Genomic DNA, 27,809 nt, shown 5'->3' on the forward strand with positions numbered 1-27,809 from the left:
GAAAGCGAGGCCAAATAATTATTCACACATAGTAGTATATCTCGAATAGAAAAAAACCACAATAAACAACGCAATTGCCTTAATTCCTTTGCATTGTAATGCGCCCAAACAACACGTAACCATCAAAATTACTTAGCTGACCAAACTCAATATAGGTTAGACATGGGCTTATTTGGTATAGCATATAGGTAACGTAGACTAATTCGTTTAACATATCCAACCGTATGTCTACTTACTTTTTTTTTGTTAGCACTATGCAGGAATAAAATGGCATCTACAGTGCCAGGATTCATGCGAGAGCGCCTGGCCTCTAAAATGTGCCCTGCTGCGCTGAAGGAGCGCTCACTTGCGGCACTTGTTGCTGGGACGCGGTGCCTGATTAATAATTGACTGTTTCAAAGAGTGCTGCTCGTTTTTCGTATGTGGGTAACAACATTTAACTATGTATATATATTTCCGAATTGGTTCAACCGCCCGCATCTATTTAAAATCTATTTTTACCCGCCGTTTATCCGCGGACTCCGCGGTTGTGTCCGCAAACCGCGCATCTCTAATACATATATATATATATATATATATATATATATATATATATATTATGCATGCATTAAGGAACCATATTTGGCTCCAGTCAGGAACTAAAACTACTGATGTTCCTTCTTAAGATGCAGTGCGGTATTAATTTTAATGAAAAATGCACATGACTGGTGAAGACGGTGTATCCTACAAAACAACTTGCTCAGAATCCTCCTCGCTGTCTGAAAGCTCGTAGATGTATTGTGAGGAGATTAAAGTGGAAACCAAAGAGTCAGACAGGAGGAACAGAAATGTGCTTATTACATCACATCTGAGACCGAACTGCTTCCTTTATGAAACTGCAAGCCAGCCAGCGGAGGCCTGATAGTCTTCAAAACTCAAAACCAGTGTAGTTGGCACGTTGTGTAAATCGTAAATAAAAAGAGAATACAATGATTTGCAAATCCTTTTCAACGTATATTCAATTGAATATACTGCAAAGACAAGATATTTAATGTTCGAAATGAGAAACTTTTTTTTTTTTTTGCAAATAATCATTAACTTAGAATTTAATGGCAGTAACACATTGCAAAAAAAGAATGTGGGTTGGCATTGTCTTGCTGGAATAAGCAGGGGCGTCCATGATAACGTTGCTTGGATGGCAATATATGTTGCTCCAAAATCTGTATGTATCTTTCAGCATTAATGGTGCCTTCACAGATGTGTAAATTACCCATACCTTGGGCACTAATACACCCCCATACCATCACAGATACTGGCTTTTGAATTTTGCGCCTATAACAGTCCGGATGTTTTTTCATTTTTCCAAAAACAATTTCAAATGTGGACTCGTCAGTCCACAGAACACTTTTCCACTTTGCATCAGTCCATCTTAGATGAGCTTGGACCCAGAGAAGCTGGTGGCGTTTCTGGGTGTTGTTGATAAATTACTTTCGCTTTGCATAGTAGAGTTTTAACTTGCACTTACAGATGTAGCGACCAACTGTAGTTACTGACAGTGGGTTTCTGATGTGTTCCTAAGCCCAGGTGGTGATATCCTTTACACAATGATGTTGGTTTTTGATGCAGTACCGCCTGAGGGATCGAAGTTCCGTAATATCATCGCTTACGTGCAGTGATTTCTCCAGACTCTCTGAACCTTTTGATGATATTACGGATCGTAGATGGTGATATCCCTAAATTCCTTGCAATAGCTCGTTGAGAAATGTTCTTCTTAAACTTTTGGTCAATTTGCTCACGCATTTGTTGACAAAGCTGTGACCCTCGCCACATCCTTGTTTGTGAATGACTGAGCATTTCATGGAAGCTGCTTTTATACCCAATCATGGCACCCACCTGTTCCCAATTAGCTTGTTCACCTGTGTGGGATTTTACAAATAAATGTTTGATGAGCATTCCTCAACTTTCTCAGTCTTTTTTGCCACTTGTGCCAGCTTTTTTTAAACATATTGCAAGCATCAAATTCCAAATGAGCTAATATTTGCAATACATAGCAAAGTTTACCAGTTTGAACATTAAATATCTTGTCTTTGCAGTCTATTCAATTGGATATAGGTTGAAAAGGATTTTCAAATCATTGTATTCTGTTTTTATTTACTATTTACACAACGTGCCAACTGGTGCCCCGCGGGTCAAATACGACCGACCCGCTTGCTCAGCTCAAAGTGGGGTTTTTCAGCAAATTATTTGACCTACATAGACTTTGTCCAAACGCTTTTCAGTAGAATCCTGAAAACAAACTTGGATAACTGTAAAGCACTGCTGTAATGTGAAGTACTTTTATAGTAGCTTACGAGAAAACTGCAAAGCACTCCAATTAGAGAGGATTTTTGAACAGCACATTTGCAGTAAATTGATAAAAACAGCAGGAGATTTCTAAAAACAGCAAAGCAGGATCTTTGACTATAGTTTTTGCAGTAGATTTCTAAAGAACTAAACACTTTAAAGCACAACACTTTAGTCATTTAGAAGAACTGTGACCAGTGCTTTTGTTGTAGAATCTTAAAAACAACCTGAGGTTCCTAAAAACTGTTTACTTTTTAAACATACTTTTGTAGTGGTTTCCTAAGACACAGCTAATCACTCCGGTTATAAAAGAAGATTTTTGACTCGTGCTTTTGGAGTAAAATGTTACATTTTTAATAACAGCAAAACTCTCCTGTCATTTAAAGGATCTGTTACAATCGTCTTTGTAATAGATTCTTAACAACTGCAAAACACTCCAGTTTTAGAAGCACTTTGACGAGCACTTTTGTAGTAAAATGATGAAAACAGCAGTAGATTTTTAAAAACCGCAAAGAGAGGATCTTTGACTATAGTTTTTGCAGTAAATGTAAAAAAAATTGCAAAGCACTTTAGTTATATAGAAAAACTCTGAATAGCGCTTATATAATAGAATCCTTGAAACTACCTGAGATTCCTAAAACTGTAAAGCGCTGCTGTTATGTAAAATATTTTTGAAAAGACACAGAAAATCACTCCGGTTATATAGAGCGTTTTGACCAGCAAATTAACAGTAAAATTCTAAATTTCCAAAAACAGCAAAACACTCCTGTCATTTAGAAGGCCTTTGTCTGTAGTTTTTGCAGTATATTTTTAAAAACAGCAAAGCACTGCTGTTATATAAAAGTTTTTAAAAAGTACTTTTAGGTGGTTTCCTAAGACAAAGCAGATATAAAGCATTTTGAACGGCACTTTTACAGTAAAATGCTAGATTTCCAAAAACAGCAAAACACTCCTGTCATTTAGAAAGGCCTTTGACTGTAGTTTTTGCAGTAGATTTTTAAAAACAGCAAAGCACTGCTGTTATATAAAAGTTTTTAAAAAGTACTTTTAGGTGTTTTCCTAAGACAAAGCAAATATCGAGCATTTTGAACAGCACTTTTACAGTAAAATGCTAGATTTCCAAAAACAGCAAAACACTCCTGTCATTTAGAAGGCCTTTGACTGTAGTCTTTGCAGTAGATTTTTAAAAACAGCAAAGCACTGCTGTTATATAAAAGTTTTTAAAAAGTACTTTTAGGTGTTTTCCTAAGACAAAGCAAATATCGAGCTTTTTGAACGGCACTTTTACAGTAAAATGCTAGATTTCCAAAAACAGCAAAACACTCCTGTCATTTAGAAGGCCTTTGTCTATAGTTTTTGCATTAGATTTTTAAAAACAGCAAAGCATTGCTGATGTATAAAAGTTTTTAAAAAGTAGTTTTAAGTGCTTTCCTAAGACAAAGCAAATATCGAGCATTTTGAACGGCACTTTTACAGTAAAATGCTAGATTTCCAAAAACAGCAAAACACTCCTGTCATTTAGAAAGGCCTGTGACTGTAGTTTTTGCAGTATATTTTTAAAAACAGCAAAGCACTGCTGTTATATAAAAGTTTTTTTAAAGTACTTTTAGATGCTTTCCTAAGACAAAGCAAATATCGAGCATTTTGAACGGCACTTTTACAGTAAAATGCGAGATTTCCAAAAACAGCAAAACACTCCTGTCATTTAGAAGGCCTTTGTCTATAGTTTTTGCAGTAGATTTTTTAAAACAGCAAAGCATTGCTGATGTATAAAAGTTTTTAAAAAGTAGTTTTAAGTGCTTTCCTAAGACAAAGCAAATATCGAGCATTTTGAACGGCACTTTTACAGTAAAATGCTAGATTTCCAAAAACAGCAAAACACTCCTGTCATTTAGAAAGGCCTTTGACTGTAGTTTTTGCAGTAGATTTTTAAAAACAGCAAAGCATTGCTGATGTATAAAAGTCTTTAAAAAGTACTTCTAGGTGCTTTCCTAAGACAAAGCAAATATCGAGCATTTTGAACGGCACTTTTACAGTAAAATGCTAGATTTCCAAAAACAGCAAAACACTACTGTCATTTAGAAAGGCCTTTGACTGTAGTTTTTGCAGTAGATTTTTAAAAACAGCAAAGCACTGCTGTTATTAGAAGATTTTTGACAAGCGCTTTTGCAGTAAATTCTCTAAAATGGCAATTAATTTCGAAACAACACAAAACACTCTTGTCGTATAAATGATCTTTGGCTATCGGTTTCGCTGTAGAGTCCCAAAGCAATCTGTATTGTAGAAGATATTCGACCAGCACAGTTACAGTGGGTTCCTTGAAACAGCAAAGCACTCTGTTTACATGGAAGGTCTTGGACTAGCACTTTTACAATAAAAAACAGCAGTAGATTTTTACAAACAGCAAAACACTACTGTTATATAGAGGATCTTTGAAGAAAAAGTCTTGCCTGGTTTTAGCCTTATGTACATGCGGGCCCTGGAACTTGGCTGGACCAATGAGTTCCAGTTCTGCTTTATGTCTAAGCACAGAAAACTTCCTGCTATAAAAGATACTTCATTGTGCAGACACATGTCATCGATACCTTGGACTTTCGTACTGTAGTGTGCTGCCTATCACGCAGGCGGTAATGATTTAACATGATTTAACACAACCTTTGACTTTGGCGCCCCTTTTATTGGCCGCCAACCTCTGACCTTTGCTTTGGTAACCTCTCATGTCAGATCAACATTTGTTGTGTACCCTGATGCTCATGCAATGTGTCACATGTACAAATCTCCCCCTATATAATGATCTACTGCTACATCAACAGATGTAGCTCGCTGACAACAAGCTATCCATACACTTGGGTAAAACGGAATCCATCCTGTTTGGGTCCCATATCAACCTTAAGAAAGTCAGTGACTTCACTATAAAAGTGGGTGACATTGTTATCACCAGGAAAGATAAGGTCACCTACCTAGGTTCCATTCTAGAGGCTAATCTTTCCTGTGATCAAATGGCAACCAAGGTAATCAAAAAGGTCAACCAACGAACGAGATTTCTCTATAGAATCTCCTCTCTGGTCAACAAAAGCACCATGAAGATTCTGGCGGGAACTCTCGTTCAACCCTTTTTCGATTACGCATGCACCTCCTGGTACTCTAGCACCTCCAAAACCCTCAAATCTAGACTCCAAACATCCCAGAACAAGCTAGTTAGATTACTTCTAGACCTCCACCCCAGATCACACCTCACTCCTACCCACTTCTCCAAAGTGGGCTGGCTCAGGGTGGAGGACAGAGTAAAACAACTTGCACTGAGCCTTGTCTATAAAATCCGCGACACCTCCCTGATACCGAAGTACATGTAGAACTACTTCCTTAACGTAAATGACCGCCATAACCACAACACCACGGGGAGCTCCACTAACCACGTTAAACCCAGATTCCCATCTAACAAAGGTCTTAACTCATTCTCTTTCTATGCCACATCAATGTGGAATGCACTCCCAACAGGTGTAAAAGAAAGGGCATCTCTATCCTCCTTCAAAACTGCACTAAAAGAACACCTCCAGGCAACTTCAACCCTAAACTAACACGCTCCCTTCCACATCATACCTCTTAGGATTGTAAACAATCAAATATAGTCACTTTTTCTCATAATTTCTGATCTCTCTCTCTCTGTCCAATACTTGCTGTACATATGTACCAAGTCAGACCTACACTGTTACAATGTCAATTTCTCTGATGATGCAATTGTTGATGACTGAAGTGTTGATACCAACCCCCCCCCCTCCATATCCCACACCCCGGATTGTAAATGATGTAAATAACTCAATTTATATACTCTGATGATTAACTTGTGTGATGACTGTATTATGATGATAGTATATATGATATTATATATCTGTATCATGAATCAATTTAAGTGGACCCCGACTTAAACAAGTTGAAAAACTTATTCGGGTGTTACCAATTAGTGGTCAATTGTACGGAATATGTACTTCACTGTGCAATCTACTAATAAAAGTTTCAATCAATCAATCAATAGTGCTTCCCATCGGCCTAAAGGCTGAGCTGTGTCATTACCATGGCGACAACCACCCCTGCCCCACACACAGATCTGTCACTCACATTTTATGCACTGTTCTTATCCTGTGCATTTGCACCTACAAAGCCGCTGAGAACAAAAGAGACACCTGTTCTAAAAAAAAAAGTGTTAGGGCGTGTTATTTGGCACATTACATACGACAGAAACAAGTCAGGCTAGAAAACAAACTACAAACCCCGTTTCCATATGAGTTGGGAATTTGTGTTAGATGTAAATATAAACGGAATACAATGATTTGCAAATCCTTTTCAACCCATATTCAATTGAATGCACAACAAAGACAAGATATTTGATGTTCAAACTCATAAACTTTATTTTTTTTTGCAAATAATAATTAACTTAGAATTTCATGGCTGCAACACGTGCCAAAGTAGTTGGGAAAGGGCATGTTCACCACTGTGTTACATGGCCTTTCCTTTTAACAACACTCAGTAAACGTTTGGGAACTGAGGAGACACATTTTTTAAGCTTCTCAGGTGAAATTCTTTCCCATTCCGTTGTGGTATTTTAGGCTTCATAATGCGCCACACATTTTCAATGAGAGACAGGTCTGGACTACAGGCAGGCCAGTCTAGTACCCGCACTCTTACTATGAAGCCACGTTGATGTAGCACGTGGCTTGGCATTGTCTTGCTGAAATAAGCAGGGGCGTCCATGGTAACGTTGCTTGGATGGCAACATATGCTGCTCCAAAACCTGTATGTACTTTTCAGCATTAATGGCGCCTTCACAGATGTGTAAGTTACCCATGTCTTGGGCACCAATACACCCCCATACCATCACAGATGCTGGCTTTTCAACTTTGCGCCTATAACAATCCGGATGGTTCTTTTCCTCTTTGGACACGACGTCCACAGTTTCCAAAAACAATTTGAAATGTGGACTTGTCAGACCACAGAAAACTTTTCAACTTTGTATCAGTCCATCTTAGATGAGCTCAGGCCCAGCGAAGCCCGCGGCGTTTCTGGGTGTTGTTGATAAACGGTTTTCGCCTTGCATAGGAGAGCTTTAACTTGCACTTACAGATGTAGCGACCAACTGTAGTTACTGACAGTGGGTTTCTGAAGTGTTCCTGAGCCCATGTGGTGATATCCTTTACACACTGATGTCGCTTGTTGATGCAGTACAGCCTGAGGGATCGAAGGTCACGGGCTTAGCTGCTTACGTGCAGTGATTTCTCCAGATTCTCTGAACCCTACGGACCCTACGGACCGTAGATGGTGAAATCCCTAAATTCCTTGCAATAGCTGGTTGTGAAATGTTTTTCTTAAACTGTTCAACAATTTACTCACGCATTTGTTGACAAAGTGGTGACCCTCGCCCCATCCTTGTTTGTGAATGACTGAGCATTTCATGGAATCTACTTTTATACCCAATCATGGCACCCACCTGTTCCCAATTTGCCTGTTCACCTGTGGGATGTTCCAAATAAGTGTTGATGAGCATTCCTCAACTTTATCAGTATTTATTGCCACCTTTCCCAACTTCTTTGTCACGTGTTGCTGGCATCAAATTCTAAAGTTAATGATTATTTGCAAAAAAAAAAATGTTTATCAGTTTGAACATCAAATATGTTGTCTTTGTAGCATATTCAACTGAATATGGGTTGAAAATGATTTGCAAATCATTGTATTCCGTTTATATTTACATCTAACACAATTTCCCAACTCATATGGAAACGGGGTTTGTAAATGATGTATTCAAGACTTACCATTGACTGTATTTTACAACTAAGTGAAATGGATGCAATGTGCACAAAATATATCTTAATTTTGGATTGTGAGCTAATCTAATGACCACAATATTGCAGGATTAAAAATCCCCTATTATGCAAAATCAACATTTTATTAATGTCCTCAAAGTAATACCTAATCCACAGAGCTTGCTTATGAGCACCAAAGGTGACGGAAATTGTATCATCTTCCACACTTGCTTTTGCTCACTTGCACTTGCTACTCTTTCGAGAAAAGAGGTGCTTAAACGCTCTCTTTTGAGGTTCTGGGTAGGCTTCGTCGTCACACACGTCATAAAGTGCATCCTAGTGCCCTGCCATTAGTTAGTCAGCTGCAGACCTAAGTTTGAACATTTTGGGGTTTTTGTCTTGTGAATAGGCTAATATAGCATGATGTTGCTGTTAAAATGGGACTTGAATGTTTGCATTGGAGGAGTGGTATTAGTGGTAGTTGTAATAGTAATAGTTGTACTAGTAGTAGTTGTGGGAGTAGTAGTTGTGGAAGTAGTGGTACCAGTTTTAGTAGTAGTAGTAGTAGCAGTACTGGTTGTAATGTAGTAGTATTAGTAGTAGTTGTGGAATAAGTGGTACCAGTTGTAGTAGTAGTAGCCGTGGTTGTTGTGGTAGTAGTATTAGTAGTAGTAGTAGTAGTTGTGGTAGTTAGTTGTATTAGTAGTAGTGGTTATAATGGTGGTAGTAGTAGTAGTGGTTGTAATTGTAATAGTAGTAGCAGTAGTAGTAGGAGTTGCGGTAGTTAGCTGTTGTAGTAGTGGTTATAATGTAGTTGTGGTAGTTAGTAGTAGTAGCTTATGGTTGTAGTGGTCTTAGTGGCAGTAGTAATAGTAGTGGTAGTATTAGTTGTGATTGTAGTAGTTGCAGTTGTGGTAGTGATGGTCGTAGTAGTAGGGTAGTAGTAATAGTAGTAGTATTAGTGGTAGTAGTGGTGGTGGTAGTAGTAGTAGTAGTAACAATGGTAGTGGTTATAGTGGTAGCAGAAATGGTGGTGGTAGTAGTAGTAGTAGTAATAATAATAATGATAATAATGTAGTGGTGATAGTAGTTGCAGTAGTATAAATATTAGTAGTTGTAGTAGTAGTAGTTAGTAGTAGTTGTGGAAGTAATGGTACCAGTTGTAGTAGCAGTAGTTGTGTTGGTAGTAGTAGTAGTAGTTGTGGTAGTTAGTTGTAGTAGTAGTAATAGTAGTAATGGTTATAATGGTGGTAGTAGTAGTGGTTGTAATGGTAATAGTAGTAGTAGTAGTTGGAGTAGTTAGCTGTTGTAGTAGTAGTAGTAGTAGTGGTTATAATGTAGTAGAAGTAGTTGTGGTAGTTAGTAGTAGTAGTAGTCTTAGTGGTAGAAGTAATAGTAGTGGTGGTAGTAGTGGTAGTGGTAGTATTAATTGTGATTGTAGTAGTAGCAGTTGTGGTGGTGATGGTATTAATAATAGTAGTAGTAGTAATAATAGTGGTGGGAGTAGTAGTAGGGTAGTATTAATAATAGTTGTATTGGTAGTATTAGTAGTGGCAGTAGTAGTTGTGGTGGTAGTAGTAGCAGTAGTAGTAGTAATAATGATAGTGGTAGCATAAATGTTAGTAGTAGTAGCAGTAGGGTAGTAGTAATAATAGTAGTAGTAGTAGTGGTAGTAGTAGTAGTAACAGTAGTAATAATGGTAGTGGTAATAGTGGTGGTAGTAGTCACAGTAATATACATAGTAGTAGTGGGAGTAGTAGTAGTAGTGGTGGTGATGGTAGTCGTACTAGTAGTAGTAGTGGTGGTTGTAGTAAATGGGTTATACTTGTATAGCACTTTTCTACCTTCAAGGTACTCAAAGCGCTTTGACACTATTTCCACATTCACCCATTCACACACACATTCACACACTGATGGTGGGAGCTGCCATGCAAGACCCTAACCACGACCCATCAGGAGCAAGGGTGAAGTGTCTTGCTCAAGAGCACAACGGATGTGACTTGGATGATGGAAGTAGTAGTAGTATCAGAGATTCTGGGCCCCATGTAAAAAAAAGCACATTGGGCCCCCCTCGACAGTTGACCTATTTTTTTAAATTGTCCGAATTCTCCCACCTATAAGGCTCCATAAGTGGTCCATCAATCCATCCATTTTCTACCGCATGTCCCTCTCGGGGTCACGGGGGTGCTGGGGCCTATCCCAGCTGCATTCTGTACTTATTTCAAATTAGTAACAAATACTTTTAAGATTACAAATAGTAGCCAAATAGATCAACTATTGCAACGCTAAAGAGGTTGTTTGTTGGTATTGTAATTCATTAAAATGTTCATAAAAGTCATACCTGTGCCTGCCATTAGCCTTTAAAGTTCTTCTTCTTCTTTTGTCTTGTGTTGGCGGTGATACGTGCATTACCGCCACCAACTGGATGGAGTGTTCTCTCGCCACTTTGGAACACTCGACTGCTTTCCAAACAGATCTCGTTGTGCTCTAATATTACTGTGAATAGAATATATAAATACAAAATAAAGACCTATTTGTATGTTTAAATGTGAAATGTGGAGTACTAAACTGAAAACTTCTTTCTTTGCCTAGGTAATATTATTGGCTCGGGGATTTTCGTCAGTCCAAAGGGAGTGATGGAGAACGCCAGCTCAGTGGGCGTGGCCCTGTTGGTGTGGATCATCACAGGCGTCATCACCGCCATCGGGGCACTGTGCTACGCTGAGCTGGGTGTCACCATCCCCAAGTCGGGGGGGGACTACTCATATGTGAAGGACATCTTTGGAGGCTTGGCCGGGTGAGTAAACATTTTAAGATGCACAGTACTGTCCTGCTAAAACGCCAGTCAAAGATCCTCTGTATGACAGAAGTGCTCTGTCATTTTTAGTGCCAAAACACTAGTCAAAGATCTTCTACGACAGGAGCAGTCTGATACTTTTAAAGGCATACTGCATAAGTGATAGTCAAAGATCCTGTTGCACTCTGTCATTTATTAAAGGACATACTGTACTGCTGAAACGCCAGTCAAAGATCCCCCATATGACAGGAGCGCTCTGTCGTTTTTTAAGGACGTACTGTATTGCAAAACACTAGTCAAATACCCTTTATATAACACCGATGACTCTGTCGTTTTTTAAGTACGTACTGTTCTGCAAAAACGCCAGTCAAAGAATCTCTGTATGACAGAAGTGCTCTGTCATTTTTAGGGACATAGTGCCAAAACACTAGTCAAAGATCCTCTACGACAGGAGCAGTCTGATACTTTTAAAGGCATACTGCAAAAGTGATAGTCAAAGATCCTGTTGCACTCTGTCATTTATTAAAGGACATACTGTACTGCTGAAACGCCAGTCAAAGATCCCCAAATGACAGGAGCGCTCTGTTTTTATTTTTCAAGGAGGAGCGCTCTGTTGTTTTTTAAGGACATACTGTATTGCAAAACACTAGTCAAATATCCTCTATATAACACAATCACTCTGTCGTTTTTTAAGTACGTACTGTTCTGCAAAAACGCCAGTCAAAGACCCTCTGTATGACAGAAGTGCTCTGTCATTTTTAGGGACATAGTGCCAAAACACTAGTCAAAGATCCTCTACGACAGGAGCAGTCTGATACTTTTAAAGGCATACTGCAAAAGTGATAGTCAAAGATCCTAGAGCACTCTGTCGTTTATTAATGGACATACTGTACTGCTGAATTGCCAGTCAAAGATCCCCCGCATGACAGGAGCGCTCTGTTTTTATTTTTTAAGGACGTACTTTTCTGCAAAAATGCCAGTCAGAGATCCTCAAGATGACAGGAGCGCTCTGTTGTTTTTTAAGGACATACTGTATTGCAAAACACTAGTCAAAGATCCTCTATAAAACTCAAGCACTCTGTCGTTTTTTTAAGTACGTACTGTTCTGCCAAAACACTACTCAAAGATCCTCTACGACAGGAGCAGTCTGATACTTTTAAAGGCATACTGCAAAAGTGATAGTCAAAGATCCTGGAGCACTCTGTCGTTTATTAAAGGACATACTGTACTGCTGAAACGCCAATAAAAGATCCCCTATATGACGGGAGCGCTCTATCGTTTTTTTTTTTAAGGATGTACTTTTCTGCAAAAATGCCAGTCAAAGATCCTCAAGATGACAGGAGAGCTCTGTTGTTGTTTAAGGACATACTGTATTGCAAAACACTAGTCAAAAATCCTCTATACAACACGAGCACTATTTTTTTTAAGTGCGTACTGTTCTGCAAAAACGCCAGTCAAAGATCCTTTATACGACAGAAGTGCTCTGTCATTTTTAGGGACATAGCATCAAAACACTCGTCAAAGATCCTCTATGACAGGAGCAGTCTAATACTTTAAAGACATACTCCAAAAGTGATAGTCAAAGATCCTGTTGCAATCTGTCATTTATTAAAGGACATACTGTACTGCTGAAACGCCAGTCAAAGATCCCCCACATGACAGGAGCGCTCTGTTTTAATTTTTTAAGGACGTACGTTTCTGCAAAAATGCCAGTCAAAGATCCTCTGTATGACAGAAGTGCTCTGTCATTTTTAGGGATATAGTGCCAAAACACTAGTCAAAGATCCTCTAAGACAGGAGAAGTCTTATACTTTTAAAGCGATACTGCAAAAGTGATAGTCAAAGATCCTGGAGCACTCTGTCGTTTATTAAAGGACATACTGTACTGCTGAAACGCCAATAAAAGATCCCCTATATGACGGGAGCGCTCTGTCGTTTTTTTTAATTTTTTTAAAGGATGTACTTTACTGCAAAAATGCCAGTCAAAGATCCTCAAGATGACAGGAGAACTCTGTTGTTGTTTAAGGACATACTGTATTGCAAAACACTAGTCAAAAATCCTCTATATAACACCAGCACAATTTTTTTTAAGTACGTACTGTTCTGCAAAAACGCCAGTCAAAGATCCTTTATACGAAAGAAGTGCTCTGTCATTTTTAGGGACATAGCGCCAAAACACTCGTCAAAGATCCTCTAAAGTTAAAGTTAAAGTACCAATGATTGTCACACACACACTAGGTGTGGCGAAATTATTCTCTGCATTTGACCCATCACCCTTGATCACCCCCTGGGAGGCGAGGGGAGCAGTGGGCAGCAGCGGCGGCCGCGCCCGGGAATCATTTTGGTGATTTAACCCCCAATTCCAACCCTTGATGCTGAGTGCCAAGCAGGGAGGTAATGGGTCCCATTTTTATAGTCTTTGGTATGACTCGGCCGGGATTTGAACTCCCAACCTACCGATCTCAGGACGGACACTCTAACCACTAGGCCACAGGAGCAGTCTGATACTTTAAAAGGCATACTGCAAAAGTGATAGTCAAAGATCCTCTATGCCAGGCCTAGTCAACTGGCGACATTCGGCCCACCAAAGCTTTTCATTTGGCCCGTCGGGTTGATCATGTATGCAGTACTTATGCCATCCTGCAGGGGGCAACAGCGAGGCATATGTGCCACAGTGAAGCAGCAGTGGGGTGAGTAGAAGAAGACTAGTCACTCAACCCTGAAACCAAAATCGAAATAAATGGCAAAAATCTGACTTTTAACAAGGACTGGACACCAAAGTATAAATGTTCTGCCCCGAGCAAGTGCTAAATTCATTGTTTCCTGTCGGACCTTTTAAGTGACGGACACATTGATCCAGACAAGCAGCAACAATGGTAGAAACCCCAGTGTGTAAACTTCATCACGAAACTTGATCAAACATTTGTAAGTAGCTATAATGTGTGCATAAATAGATTTAGTTTGTTTTGTATTGAAATTGCGGACTTTGTGATGTCTTTTGTATTCGTGGTCGTGTTATTATTTGTCTGAGAGTAACGATCAAACCTTGTTTAATACATGTAGTGCTAAATTTGACCAGTAGAGGGCAACAACGCTAATAGTGATAAGTCACATACAATGTTTGGTGTGAGAATGTTGTGTAAGTTCTATATGGTATAATTTATTGTGTGAATATATTAACACTAAACCTTCTATTTTATGAATGAAAAATACACAATTGACATTATTTATGTAAGATACACAATCGACGTTAAACTTTTGTTATGTTTATTTTATTTTTATGTTTGCAGTCTTACAAACCTAAATGAAGGAAGAAGTGTAAAGAAATAAAACTAAGGAGGGAAAATTATTCAAAAGAAGAACATCAATCCTCAACAAAAACTGGAGCTTCTTTTTCTTTGTACTGTTAACTAGCTGCACACGCTGGAAACGAGTAGCGAGGGCAGAATAATGACTTTATTGACATTGCAGTGTGAAAGCCGATGTGTTTACTTTGCAATTAAGTAAACGCAGTCTCAAAGAAATAGAACCTGCAGAGGCACTTTCTGACCAAACATCCACATTTCAAACATTTCATTGAATGTCCGGCCCCTGAGCCCTTGGGCTCTTGAAACTGCGGCCCTCTTCATTATGTAATTGAATAGGGGTGGGGTTGACGATTCGATCCAGAATTGATTCTCGGTTGAACACAATTCTTGATTCAAAGCGATTATTGCAATTTATTATTTGATATAATAACTACTGCATAATGACACTTTTTCAAAACAGGTTACAGGTTGGAAATAATCCCTCTGGTTACACCGAAATGGCCTAAAAACATGTTTTTAAAATTGACTCTTATAAAAAAGTAAACCAATAAATAAACATATATTTTTATCATTAACTAATTCATTTTATTTTTTAAAGCGATTTTGGAAAATGATGAAATTATTAAGAATTGGAGTGGTTTTGTATACCACAGCATTTTTCTTGAATTGTCTATTGTTCTGACATGGTTGTTACTTCCAATGGGGCCTTGAAAGGGCTGTTTGCAACATTTACACCGATGCCGAGAGGGCACTAACTGCGTCACATCCGTACATGCGTAAGAAGTGCACGAGAAAAATAGAAACGATTGTAAAACAAATGTGTGCTGTCAAACCACTAATGGCAACATAAGCTAACCCAGGCGTCTGCAACCCAAAATGTTGAAAGAGCCATATTAGACCAAAAATACAAAAAAAAAATCTGTCTGGAGCCGCTAAAATATAAAAGCCTTCTATAAGTGATATAATGAAGTCAACACATGATATAAGTGTCTATATTAGCCTGCTATAAAAATGACTATGTGTCGCAGGCTGACACAAATCTTGGTTGACAGAAATGTTGAAATTTTATATTTATTCTACCCATTATTACAACATTGGAAAAATGAGTAAAACCCAGGCTTCTCAGAGGGTGAGATAACTCCTGGAAATGACTGGCTTATAATGGCCAAATGTATTGATGTGTGTGTCCAAGTTAAAGGAAACAGCAGGTTGTCTTCTTCTAATGGATTTATAACATCTATGCAAGCCGGGTTACGTTTGCTTTACATACAGATAATACGTAATGAGGAATGCAGATATAAATTAAATACACAGAGGACGTATGTAAAGGAAATTAAATGAGATCAAATATACCGAACGGAACAAGCGGTAGAAAATGGATGGATGGACAGATACCTACGAACGAGGCATAATGATGCAATATGTACCTACAGCTAGCCTAAATAGCATGTTAGCATCGATTAGCTTGCAGTCATGCACTGACCAAATATGTTTGATTTAGCACTCCACACAAGTCAATAACATCTACAAAGCTTACCTTTTGTGCATTCACACACAGCATAAAACGTTTGGTGGACAAAATCAGACAAAGAATGAGTGGCATAAAATATGTCTATTACTGGCATCGTTGAAGAAAGTTATATATGTAAACAAACTACAGTGAGTTCAAGGACCGCCAAAATTAGTAGGACAAAACGGCGCTCGCCAAATACTGTCATCAGAGATGCGTGTTTAAAGGGGAACATTATCACAATTTCAGAAGGGTTAAAACCATTAAAAATCAGTTCCCAGTGGCTTATTATATTTTTCGAAGTTTTTTTCAAAATTTTACCCATCACGCAATATCCCTAAAAAAAGCTTCAAAGTGCCTGATTTTAACCATCGTTATAAACATCCGTCCATTTTCCTGTGACGTCACATAGTGAAGCCAACACAAACAAACATGGCGGAAAGAACAGCAAGCTATAGCGACATAAGCTCGGATTCAGACTCGGATTTCAGCGGCTTAAGCGATTCAACAGATTACAAATGTATTGAAACGGATGGTTGTAGTGTGGAGGCAGGTAGCGAAAACGAAATTGAAGAAGAAACTGAAGCAATTGAGCCATATCGGTTTGAACCGTATGCAAGCGAAACCGACGAAAACGACACGACAGCCAGCGACACGGGAGAAAGCCAGGACGAATTCGGCGATCGCCTTCTAACCAACGATTGGTATGTGTTTGTTTGGCATTAAAGGAAACTAACAACTATGAACTAGGTTTACAGCATATGAAATACATTTGGCAACAACATGCACTTTGAGAGTGCAGACAGCCCAATTTTCATCAATTAATATATTCTGTAGACATACCCTCATCCGCGCTCTTTTCCTGAAAGCTGATCTGTCCGGTTTTGGAGTTGATGTCAGCAGGCCAGTGAAGCTAGGGTCGATATTCTTCTCTTGATCATCTTCGGTGGCATAAGGGACGGTGTGAGCCAAGACATCCAGGGGGTTTAGCTCGCTCGTCTGCGGGAACTACCGAGGTCTGCCGTGCTACCGAGGTCCTTTGTCCCTGAATTGCTCACACACTCCGGCAGATTCAATGGGGGTCTGGCGGCAGATTTCTTTGACTTTATCGTTGGAAATGCATCTGCTTTGAGTGTCGCAGGATATCCACACATTCTTACCATCTCTGTCGTAGCATAGCTTTCGTCGGTAAAGTGTTAAAGTGTGCGGAACAAACGTCCAATTTCTTGCCACTTTCGCATCTTTGGGCCACTGGTGCAACTTGAATCCGTCTCTGTTCGTGTTGTTACACCCTCCGACAACACACCGACGTGGCATGATGTCTCCAAGGTACGGAAAACAGTCGAAAAAACGGAAAATAACATAGCTGATTTGACTCGGTGTTTGAGAAAATGGCGGATTGCTTTCCGATGTGACGCCACGTTGTGACGTCATCGCTCCGAGAGCGAATATTAGAAAGGCGTTTAATTCGCCAAAATTCACCCATTTAGAGTTCGGAAATCGGTTAAAAAAATATATGGTCTTTTTTCTGCAACATCAAGGTATATATTGACGCTTACATAGGTCTGGTGATAATGTTCCCCTTTAATATAAACAGTGGGGTTTCCAATAATTAGGGAGGTTTGTGTCATGTTGTCGTCCTACAGAAACCCTATTAAAACAAAAAGATATATTTTTTTCCCCCTATTTTTTTAATTTTCATACATTTTTTAAAAAGCTCCAGGGAGCCACTAGTGCGGCGCTAAAGAGCTGCAGGTTGCAGACCCCCGAGCTAACCGAATGTAATAGTGAGCAAGTTGCAAACAGCCCCTTAAATCATCGAGTTAAGTTAATAAAACAAGAGTTTAAGGCTGGATGTATGTCCGACATAAAGTTGCAAGGGCAGGATTACTTCACTCTGGGCTTATCTTCCGCTCATTCACTCAAGGTTATGGTTAACGTTCATTGCTTGGGAATGCTGCAACTTCCCAGAAAACAGTATTGTTGAGCTTTTAACACACTGTACTGCACTGGCAGATTATAAACAACCTTTGTTTTCCCGTCCTAACAATTCTCACAAAGATACCTGGAATCGGGGTGTATTCTGAGAGAGGAATTCCAGCAGACAAAACAAAGATTGTTTATTTTCGCCGCTAACCGTTAAACATACATCAATGACCTTTTAAAGCCCGAGACTGCTCAGCTTGACACCCTGTGCCCTCCATCGTGGTTAAATACGCCATGTTTGTTTGTGTCCGTCCTGCACCTGTTTGTCCCCAGGAGTGACTGGGGAAAGCACAACAAAGGCTATTTGTTATGACAGACCTATTTCATCTATAGAAGCGCTCTGTGTACAGGCCGCTATAGTTGGCCTGTGCACGTTGAACAATTTTTCACGTCAAACACACACATTCCAGTGAGATGATCCCTACATAAGCCTCTGTTAAACCCTTGCAGGGGTGCCCCAGAATCATTCATCTTTATCATAATGTTGTTTGTCGCCATCCAGGTTCTTGCGTCTGTGGATCGCCGTGCTGGTCATCTACCCGACCAACCAAGCTGTGATCGCACTCACCTTCTCCAACTACGTTCTGCAGCCCCTTTTCCCCACGTGCTTCCCACCGGAGATCGGCCTGCGCCTGTTGGCCGCCCTCTGCCTCCGTGAGTCACATGCTTCAAACTCATTTTTCAGCTCCAAAACACAAAGCATGAGACATCTAAAAGACATAAGCCAGCTGGAAAACTCTGATCTGATACAAAGTACAGTAATTGGCCCCGAGCCTGACCGTGGTAAGCTAATTTAATAGGGGTTATTCATTATAAATCAAATATTTTCATAGCTAGAGCATAAAAAACCTGTTTATGACCTTCTAAATAGGGGTTATAACTAGGGATGTCCGATAATGGCTTTTTGCCGATATCCGATATTCCGATATTGTCCAACTCTTTAATTACCGATACCGATATCAACCGATATATACAGTCGTGGAATTAACACATTATTATGCCTAATTTGGACAACCAGGTATGGTGAAGATAAGGTACTTTTTTTTTTTAATTAATAAAATTAAATAAGATAAATAAATTAAAAACATTTTCTTGAATAAAAAAGAAAGTAAAACAATATAAAAACAGTTACATAGAAACTAGTAATTAATGAAAATGAGTAAAATTAACTGTTAAAGGTTAGTACTATTAGTGCACCAGCAGCACGCACAATCATGTGTGCTTACGGACTGTATCCCTTGCAGACTGTATTGATGTATATTGATATATAATGTAGGAACCTGAATATTAATAACAGAAAGAAACAACCCTTTTGTGTGAATGAGTGTGAATGAGGGCGGGTGGTTTTTTGGGTTGGTGCACTAATTGTAAGTGTATTTTGTGTTTTTTATGTTGATTTAATTAAAAAAAAACACAAAAAAACCCCATACCGATAATAAAAAACCGATACCGATAATTTCCGATATTACATTTTAACGCATTTATCGGCCGATAATATCGGCAGTCCGATATTATCGGACATCTCTAGTTATAACATCATTATATCACACACAGTCATTCACACTCACTGAGACTGAGCCAATCAGTGGCCATGATACTGAACAACACGCTCTAATTGGTTTGGTCTCATCTAGTGGTCAATACTAGAGATGTCCGATAATATCGGACTGCCGATATTATCGGCCGATAAATGCTTTAAAATGTAATATCGGAAATTATCGGTATCGGTTTCAAAAAGTAAAATTTATGACTTTTTAAAACGCCGCTGTACGGAGTGGTACACGGACGTAGGGAGAAGTACAGAGCGCCAATAAACCTTAAAGGCACTGCCTTTGCGTGCCGGCCAATCACATAATATTTACGGCTTTTCACACACACAAGTGAATGCAAGGCATTCTTGGTCAACAGCTGTACAGGTCACACTGAGGGTGGCCATATAAACAACTTTAACACTGTTACAAATATGCGCCACACTGTGAACCCACACCAAACAAGAATGACAAACACATTTCGGGAGAACATCCGCACTGTAACATAACATAAACACAACAGAACAAATACCCAGAACCCCTTGCAGCACTAACTCTTCCGGGATGCTACAATATACACCCCCCGCTACCCCAAAAACCACGCCCCCAGCATGTCCCAAATTCCAAGCTGCTGTTTTGAGGCATGTTAAAAAAAATAATGCACTTTGTGACTTCAATAATAAATATGGCAGTGCCATGTTGGCATTTTTTTCCATAACTTGAGTTGATTTATTTTGGAAAACCTTGTTACATTGTTTAATACATCCAGCGGGGCATCACAACAAAATTAAGCATAATAATGTGTTAATTCCACGACTGTATATATCGGTATCGGTTGATATCGGAATCGGTAATTAAGAGTTGGACAATATCGGAATATCGGATATCGGCAAAAAAGCCATTATCGGACAGCTCTAGTCAATACTACTGTAATGTTGAAAGTAGTAGGTCATTTAGCCACTTTTATGCTTGAAATGCATAATTTAGGTCAAAATTTCAGAGAATATGCCTAAAGAATAACCCAAAAAATCGATAAGGTGAAGCCGCAAACTTGGAAGCGCAATGTTGCGAGGAGTATTTTCTCATCAATAAACTTATTTGTGAACAGTATATGAATACAAAGTAAAATTCTCAAATTATTCCATTTTATTGTACACAATTGTGTCAGCAACAGAAAGTCAATAGTGTAAAATACGTCCACAAAAGCAAAAAACTACTATTAGCTCTCATTTAAATCTTTTGGCTTTTTGCCGCCAAAGCCCTCCTCTGGTACACAAGGACTTGTTTGTAAACAATATAACGCAATTTAAATACAACTGTATCAACAATGTAACAATATGAATACCACTAAAAGAAAAAGCACAGATATGTTTGTAAAGATAATCAAAGAAGACAACTGATAAATGTCTTCTCATGCTAGTATCGATCCGATACCAATACTACCTTTGGTATCTATATTAATAATAATAATAATTAGCTTTATTGTCTTCGAGGAGAAATTTGTCTTGGACATAAAGACACAGCGTTTAAATACATACATACATACATATATACATACATACATACAGTTCATCCGACAATACAGTGACGGCAGTGAACATTGCGCTGGTATATCAGTTAGTTATGAGATCACACATTACACTCCCCCCGTATTGCACACCTCCCATATTGTACTATCCCAATATTGCAATGCTTATTATTGCATCCGGTTATTACAGTAGTTTTCTGTTAAGTGATTTGATTGCCAGTGGGACAAAGGAAAACCTATACCTGTTGAGTTTGTATGTTGCTGTTGCTATATTAGCATTATTAAGATTGAAAAGACAGAAAAAGGCCATAAAAAAAATCTAAAAATGTCCAGAAGAAAAAAGCCCATTAATTGGTAAAGTCCTGGCTCATACTTTTCCTGTTATCTTATACCAAGTGTTGGCACTGACATGACACTGCTGGTTCCGAATCCCTCCACAAACTTAACACACGCTGAACAAATACTGCAAGAGGACATCAGACAACATGCGAGACGCACAATGATGAGTGCAAACATTGTCTCGGGGTGTTTAGCCAAAATCTTCAACCAGGACTGGAGAAAAGTGCTTTGAGCCTCATAAACAACTGAAATCCTCCCTAAAAGACCCATAACTATACATGTCTCTAACAAGATCTCTTTATGTATTTTTTGCTCGTGAAAATTAATCCTGGTGTGACATCTACAGCAGTGGTTCTCAACCTTTTTTCAGTGGTGTACCCCCTGTGAACATTTTTTTTAAAACAAGTACCCCCTAATCAGAGCAAAGCATTTTTGGTTGAAAAAAAGAGATAAAGAAGTAAAATACAGCACTATGTCATCAGTTTCTGATTTATTAAATTGTATAACAGTGCAAAAATATTGCTTATTTGTAGTGGTCTTTCTTGAACTATTTGGAAAAAGAGATATAAAAATAACTAAAAACTTGTTGAAAAATAAACAAATGATTCAATTATAAATAAAGATTTCCATAAAGATCATCAACTTAAAGTGCCCTCTTTGGGGATTGTAATAGAGATCTATCTGGATTCATGAACTTAATTCTAAACATTTCTTCACAAAAAAAGAAATCTTTAACATCAATATTTATGGAACATGTCCACAAAAAATCTAGCTGTCAACACTGAATATTGCATTGTTGCATTGTAATGAATGGAAAAGCCTACTTGATTTGATGTTCAGTTTATGAACTTACATTCATATTTTGTTGAAGTATTATTCAATAAATATATTTATAAAGGATTTTTGAATTGTTGCTATTTTTAGAATATTTAAAAAAAAATCTCACGTACCCCTTGGCATACCTTCAAGTACCCCCAGGGGTACGCGTACCGCCATTTGAGAACTACTGATCTACAGGACTGAAGCCCATTTCCTCGCATAGACAGCGAGGATAAAGGCATATAAAACTATTATTTTAATCAATTAATTGCTTGTTTTTCATCCACAATTACTTAAAGAAAATATAAAATAATGTTAAGGTTTGCAGAGGAGGTAACGGCAACAGACACTAGATGGCAGTAATGTTCAATGATTTATTATATATAGTAATATATATAATAATAAACACTAAATATATGAACTAAGGAAATGGAGTGTGGCAAAATCCAAGAGTGTGTATGGTGTACGACTATGTGTAGTATTTAACTGAGGTGTGCGTTACCAAGTGTTGAACGAGAGATGAGGAAGTCCAGGGGAAGAGGGGAATCCGTGTCCAAGCGGGAGGTCGAGATCCAAGGAGCAGTCCGAGAAGCAGGGGAACGACGACGAGAAATGACGAGACACACAGCAACGTCAAAACACGGGAACGGAGGTCTGCAGTAGGATGACACGACAATGAAACACGGAAGGGAAAACAGACAGAGAGAACAGTATTGCATCAAGCAGGATGATCGCTTACTATACGCCAACAGATGATTATATTCCGGCGCCGGCATGCCAAGATGTCCAGGCTTATGAAGGCAGCTCCTTCATTCCAGGCAGGTGTGATGATTGCCGGCAAGTGATTGCAGCTGGCGGCAGCTGCAGGGCGGAGACGCGCGCGGCGCGTCCCTAGATCTGCGCCACAGTCGTGGGCGTGTCCCGCGGTTCTTGCAGCGCGCAAGGATGAGGACGCATTCCAATGCGCCCTGGCCGTGACAGTATCCCCCTCCTTATGGACAGCTCCCAGATGTCCTCTAGCAGGAACCACGAGAACACAGAGGTCAAAAGTCAAGGGAGGGTGGAGGGGTGAACTGGAGGTGGGTCGTCGTCCCAAGTGTCCCCAAATCCAGCGGGGACGAGTCTGGTGGCGGCGGCGAGTAGAACGCCGCAGCAGCCTGCGAGGTGGACGACCAAGGAACGACCACCTTCTTGGACGTCCAGAGGGCAGACGCGAGTGGCGCCAGAACCACAGCAGCCTACGGGAAACATATCCATGTTTTGGGCGTTGCTGTTGGTGCAGAAAGTGTCCCTGCCCTGGCCACAGAGGGCGCCGTGTGCGGGCGCCTGTTGGCTGCCTTTGCGCCCGGCCAGCCGGAGGTCGCGGTAGCGACGATGCAGGAGACAAGGGAGCAGGCGGCGCCGTGGAAAGGCCCGCCAAAGACGAGTAGGATGAATACCTTGGAGCCAGAGTCGAGGAGGACGATGTTGTCGGAGCCAGAGTCAAGGAGGACGATGTCGTCGGAGGGGTGGAAGCAGCAGACGTCATCGGAGCCGGAGATGAGGAGGGCAGCTGAGGAGCTGGGCGAGGTGCTGAAGCCAATGCTGCTGGCCGAGGCGCAGAGGTCGGCGGAGCAGGCCGAGGCGCAGAGGTCGAGGCCAGCCTGGGAGCCGGTGGAGACGCGGGGGCCAGCCTGGGAGCTGGTGGAGACGCTGGGGCCAGCCTGGGAGCTGGTGGAGACGCTGGGGCCAGCCTGGGAGCTGGTGGAGACGCGGGGGCCAGCCTGGGAGCTGGTGGAGACGCGGGGGCCAGCCTGGGAGCTGGTGCTAGCTCGAAGGCCAGCTTGGTGGCTGGTGCTAGCTCGGAGGCCAGCTTGGTGGCTGGTGCTAGCTCGGAGGCCAGCTTGGTGGCTGGTGCTAGCTCGGAGGCCAGCTTGGTGGCTGGTGCTAGCTCGGAGGCCAGCTTGGTGGCTGGTGCTAGCTCGGAGGCCAGCTTGGTGGCTGGTGCTAGCTCGGAGGCCAGCTTGGTGGCTGGTGCTAGCTCGGAGGCTAGCCGGGGGTCTGGTGCTAGCTCGGAGGCTAGCCGGGGGTCTGGTGCTAGCTCGGAGGCTAGCCGGGGGTCTGGTGCTAGCTCGGAGGCTAGCCGGGGGTCTGGTGCTAGCTCGGAGGCTAGCCGGGGGACTGGTGCTAGCTCGGAGGCTAGCCGGGGGACTGGTGCTAGCTCGGAGGCTAGCCGGGGGACTGGTGGCTGCGGCTGGGAAAAACAGAAAACAGGGGGTATTTGTCTGGCAGGTGGTAGCCTGTCTGGGCTCAGCTGTGCTACCACATCAGAACATCCACCAGTGCTAAAATGGAAGAGACTAGTACTGGCAGGTGGTAGCCTGTCTGGGTTCAGCTGTGCTACCACATCAGAACAGCCACCAGTGCTAAAATGGAAGAGACTAGTACTGGCAGGTGGTAGCCTGTCTGGGTTCAGCTGTGCTACCACATCAGAACAGCCACCAGTGCTAAAATGGAAGAGACTAGTACTATCCCCCCCCTCCGAACACGGATGCCAGACGCTACCAGCTGACTGAGGGACTGTCACTAAGGGTGGGAGGAGGGTGTCCAAGCGACGGGTAAATTCCTTCATCCCCATATTGGAGTTAAACAGTCCCTTTAAGGAGTGTTGAGGGCTAGAAAATGTGTCCAGGGTGGAGGTAAAAGAAAAAGACATCCTGAGAGGGGCAAAAAGAAAGAAAAAAAAAGGGAAGTGAAAAAAAATTTCCACTGGGGGCAGGGCTAAAGTCACTGGGGGCGGGGCTAAGGAACTGTGCCGTCAGGTCCCTAATCAATTGGCCGGAATATACTGTTAAGGTTTGCAGAGGAGGTGACGGCAACAGACACTAGATGGCAGTAATGTTCAATGATTTATTATATATAGTAATATATATAATAATAAACACTAAATATATGAACTAAGGAAATGGAGTGTGGCAAAATCCAAGAGTGTGTATGGTGTACGACTATGTGTAGTATTTAACTGAGGTGTGCGTTACCAAGTGTTGAACGAGAGATGAGGAAGTCCAGGGGAAGAGGGGAATCCGTGTCCAAGCGGGAGGTCGAGATCCAAGGAGCAGTCCGAGAAGCAGGGGAACGACGACGAGAAATAACGAGACACACAGCAACGTCAAAACACGGGAACGGAGGTCTGCAGTAGGATGACACGACAATGAAACACGGAAGGGAAAACAGACAGAGAGAACAGTATTGCATCAAGCAGGATGATCGCTTACTATACGCCAACAGATGATTATATTCCGGCGCCGGCATGCCAAGATGTCCAGGCTTATGAAGGCAGCTCCTTCATTCCAGGCAGGTGTGATGATTGCCGGCAAGTGATTGCAGCTGGCGGCAGCTGCAGGGCGGAGACGCGCGCGGCGCGTCCCTAGATCTGCGCCACAGTCGTGGGCGTGTCCCGCGGTGCTTGCAGCGCGCAAGGATGAGGACGCATTCCAATGCGCCCTGGCCGTGACAAATAATCGCCATTTCCAGACTTCCCTACACACTAAAAAATACTTGGTTATTTTGATAACCCAATTTATGAGTTGCTAGTGTTGGGTTAAATGTTGGAGTTATTTTTATGCATAGTAATCAATTTTTTGGGTTATAAGGGTATTATTTTAACTCAATTTCTGGGTTTTCAAAATTTTTAACCATTTTTGGGTTGTTTTTCAACAAGTAACGTATTTTAGTTTTATTAAAAAGTTACTTTTTTCTAGGGATGTCCGATAATGGCTTTTTGCCGATATTCCGATATTGTCCAACTCTTTAATTACCGATACCGATATCAGCCGATATATACAGTCGTGGAATTAATACATTATTATGCCTAATTTGGACAACCAGGTATGGTGAAGATAAGGTACTTTTTTTTTTTAATTAATAAAATAAGATAAATAAATTAAAAACATTTTCTTGAATAAAAAAGAAAGTAAAACAATACAAAAACAGTTACATAGAAACTAGTAATTAATGAAAATGAGTCAAATTAACTGTTAAAGGTTAGTACTATTAGTGGACCAGCAGCACGCACAATCATGTGTGCTTACGGACTGTATCCCTTGCAGACTGTATTGATATATATTGATATATAATGTAGGAACCAGAATATTAATAACAGAAAGAAACAACCCTTTTGTGTGAATGAGTGTAAATGGGGGAGGGTTTTTTTGGGGTTGATGCACTAATTGTAAGTATATCTTGTGTTTTTTATGTTGATTTAATAAATAAAAAAAATATCAAATTATTCCATTTTATTGTACACAATTGTGTCAGCAACAGAAAGTCAATAGTGTAAAATACGTCCACAAAAGCAAAAAACTACTATTGGCTCTCATTTAAATCTTTTGGCTTTTTGCCCCTAAAGCCCTCCTCTGGTACACAAGGACTTGTTTGTAAACCATATAACGCAATTTAAATACAACTATATCAACAATGTAACAAAAATGCCTTACTCATTGAAAAACAACCCAAAAATGGTTCATAGTTTTGAAAACCCAGAATTTGAGTTAAAATAATACCCTTATGACCCCCAAAAATGTATTGCTCTTCATAAAAAGAACTCCAAAATTCAACCCAACACTTGCAACTCATAAATTGCATTATCAAAATAACCCAGCATTTTTTAGTGTGCATGGAGCAATAAAGGGACTTAAATCCTGTTTGTAAATTCACTGGCATGGCAGTGCATGTGTGCCGCTGCCATGTCAACAGTCAGCTCAGCATGTTCCGCTCGCACGAGCAGATTATTTGATGTTGTTTACTCATCTCGCCGACCCCAAGAGGAGAGGACTATGGAAAAGCAACACTGCCATAACAAGTTGGCATTGACAACTATCTGGATGTTTTTCAGTGTCTTTTTTCAAGGAAAGTTCTTTCATTTTTTCCCTCACCTAAACATTAAAATAATACCATCAAATTGAAAGTGGAAAACATTTCAGATATTGACACTGAAAAGAAATGGGCATCATATTATTGAGAATATCAAAATGTATTGTATTTTCAGCGTCAATACTTGTTTCAGTGTCAGTTTTCACCAGTGCCCAATTTTATTTTCGATGCAAAAACTTAAGTGGCAGTGTTCGGGCTCCACCACTTGCAAGTTTGCAGATTGTCAACTTGTTTGCTGCAGGTTGAGCGCACCTTTAGTCATAGTCCGGGTCTCTTGAACGCCGCCCTAGTGGCTCCCTGGAGCTTTTTCAAAAATAGAAAAAGATCGGGAAAAAATATATTTTTATTTTAATATGGTTTCTGTAGTGTGAAGTGAAGTGAAGTGAATTATATTTATATAGCGCTTTTCTCTAGTGACTCAAAGTGCTTTACATAGTGAAACCCAATATCTAAGTTACATTTAAACCAGTGTGGGTGGCACTGGGAGCAGGTGGGTAAAGTGTCTTGCCCAAGGACACAACGGCAGTGACTGGGATGGCAGAAGCAGGGATCGAACCTGCAACCCTCAAGTTGCTGGCACGGCCGCTCTACCAACCGAGCTATACCGCTGTAGGAGCTCAGCATGATACAAACCTCCCTAATTGTTAGAAATGCATCCATTTTCTACCGCTTATCCCTTTCGGGGTCCCGGGGGGTGCTGGAGCCTATCTCAGCTACAATCAAATCCTACTGTTAATATTAAACATGATTCTCTGAGAGCACTGTTTTGTCCTACTAATTTTGGCCGTCCTTGAACTCACCGTAGTTTGTTTACATGTATAACATTCTTCAACGATGCCAGAGAAAGACATATTTTATGCCACTCATTCTGTCTCATTTTGCCCACCAAACTGTTTATGCTGTGCGTGAATGCTCAAAGGTGAGCTTTGTTGATGCTATTGACTTGTGTTGAGTGCTTATCAAGC

The 27,809-nt window shown here is 40.5% G+C and overlaps 1 protein-coding gene across 2 annotated transcripts in view; it reads left to right on the plus strand.

The window, feature by feature from the left end:
- slc7a8a (solute carrier family 7 member 8a) overlaps positions 1–27,809 on the plus strand; it is a 117,277-nt gene that overhangs the window by 71,398 nt on the left and 18,070 nt on the right. Inside the window, exons 3-4 of one of the 2 annotated variants that reach the window (XM_061961005.2) lie at positions 10,710–10,914; positions 18,221–18,372. In XM_061961005.2, the coding sequence (XP_061816989.1) occupies positions 10,710–10,914; positions 18,221–18,372 (357 nt within the window). Of the gene's footprint in view, positions 1–10,709; positions 10,915–18,220; positions 18,373–27,562; positions 27,764–27,809 lie in introns of those variants that run through there. The other variant, XM_061961006.2, reaches the window with a different exon arrangement.

This window comes from Nerophis lumbriciformis, linkage group LG05, assembly GCF_033978685.3.
Source record: "Nerophis lumbriciformis linkage group LG05, RoL_Nlum_v2.1, whole genome shotgun sequence".
NCBI classification, from domain to species: Eukaryota; Metazoa; Chordata; class Actinopteri; order Syngnathiformes; family Syngnathidae; genus Nerophis; species Nerophis lumbriciformis.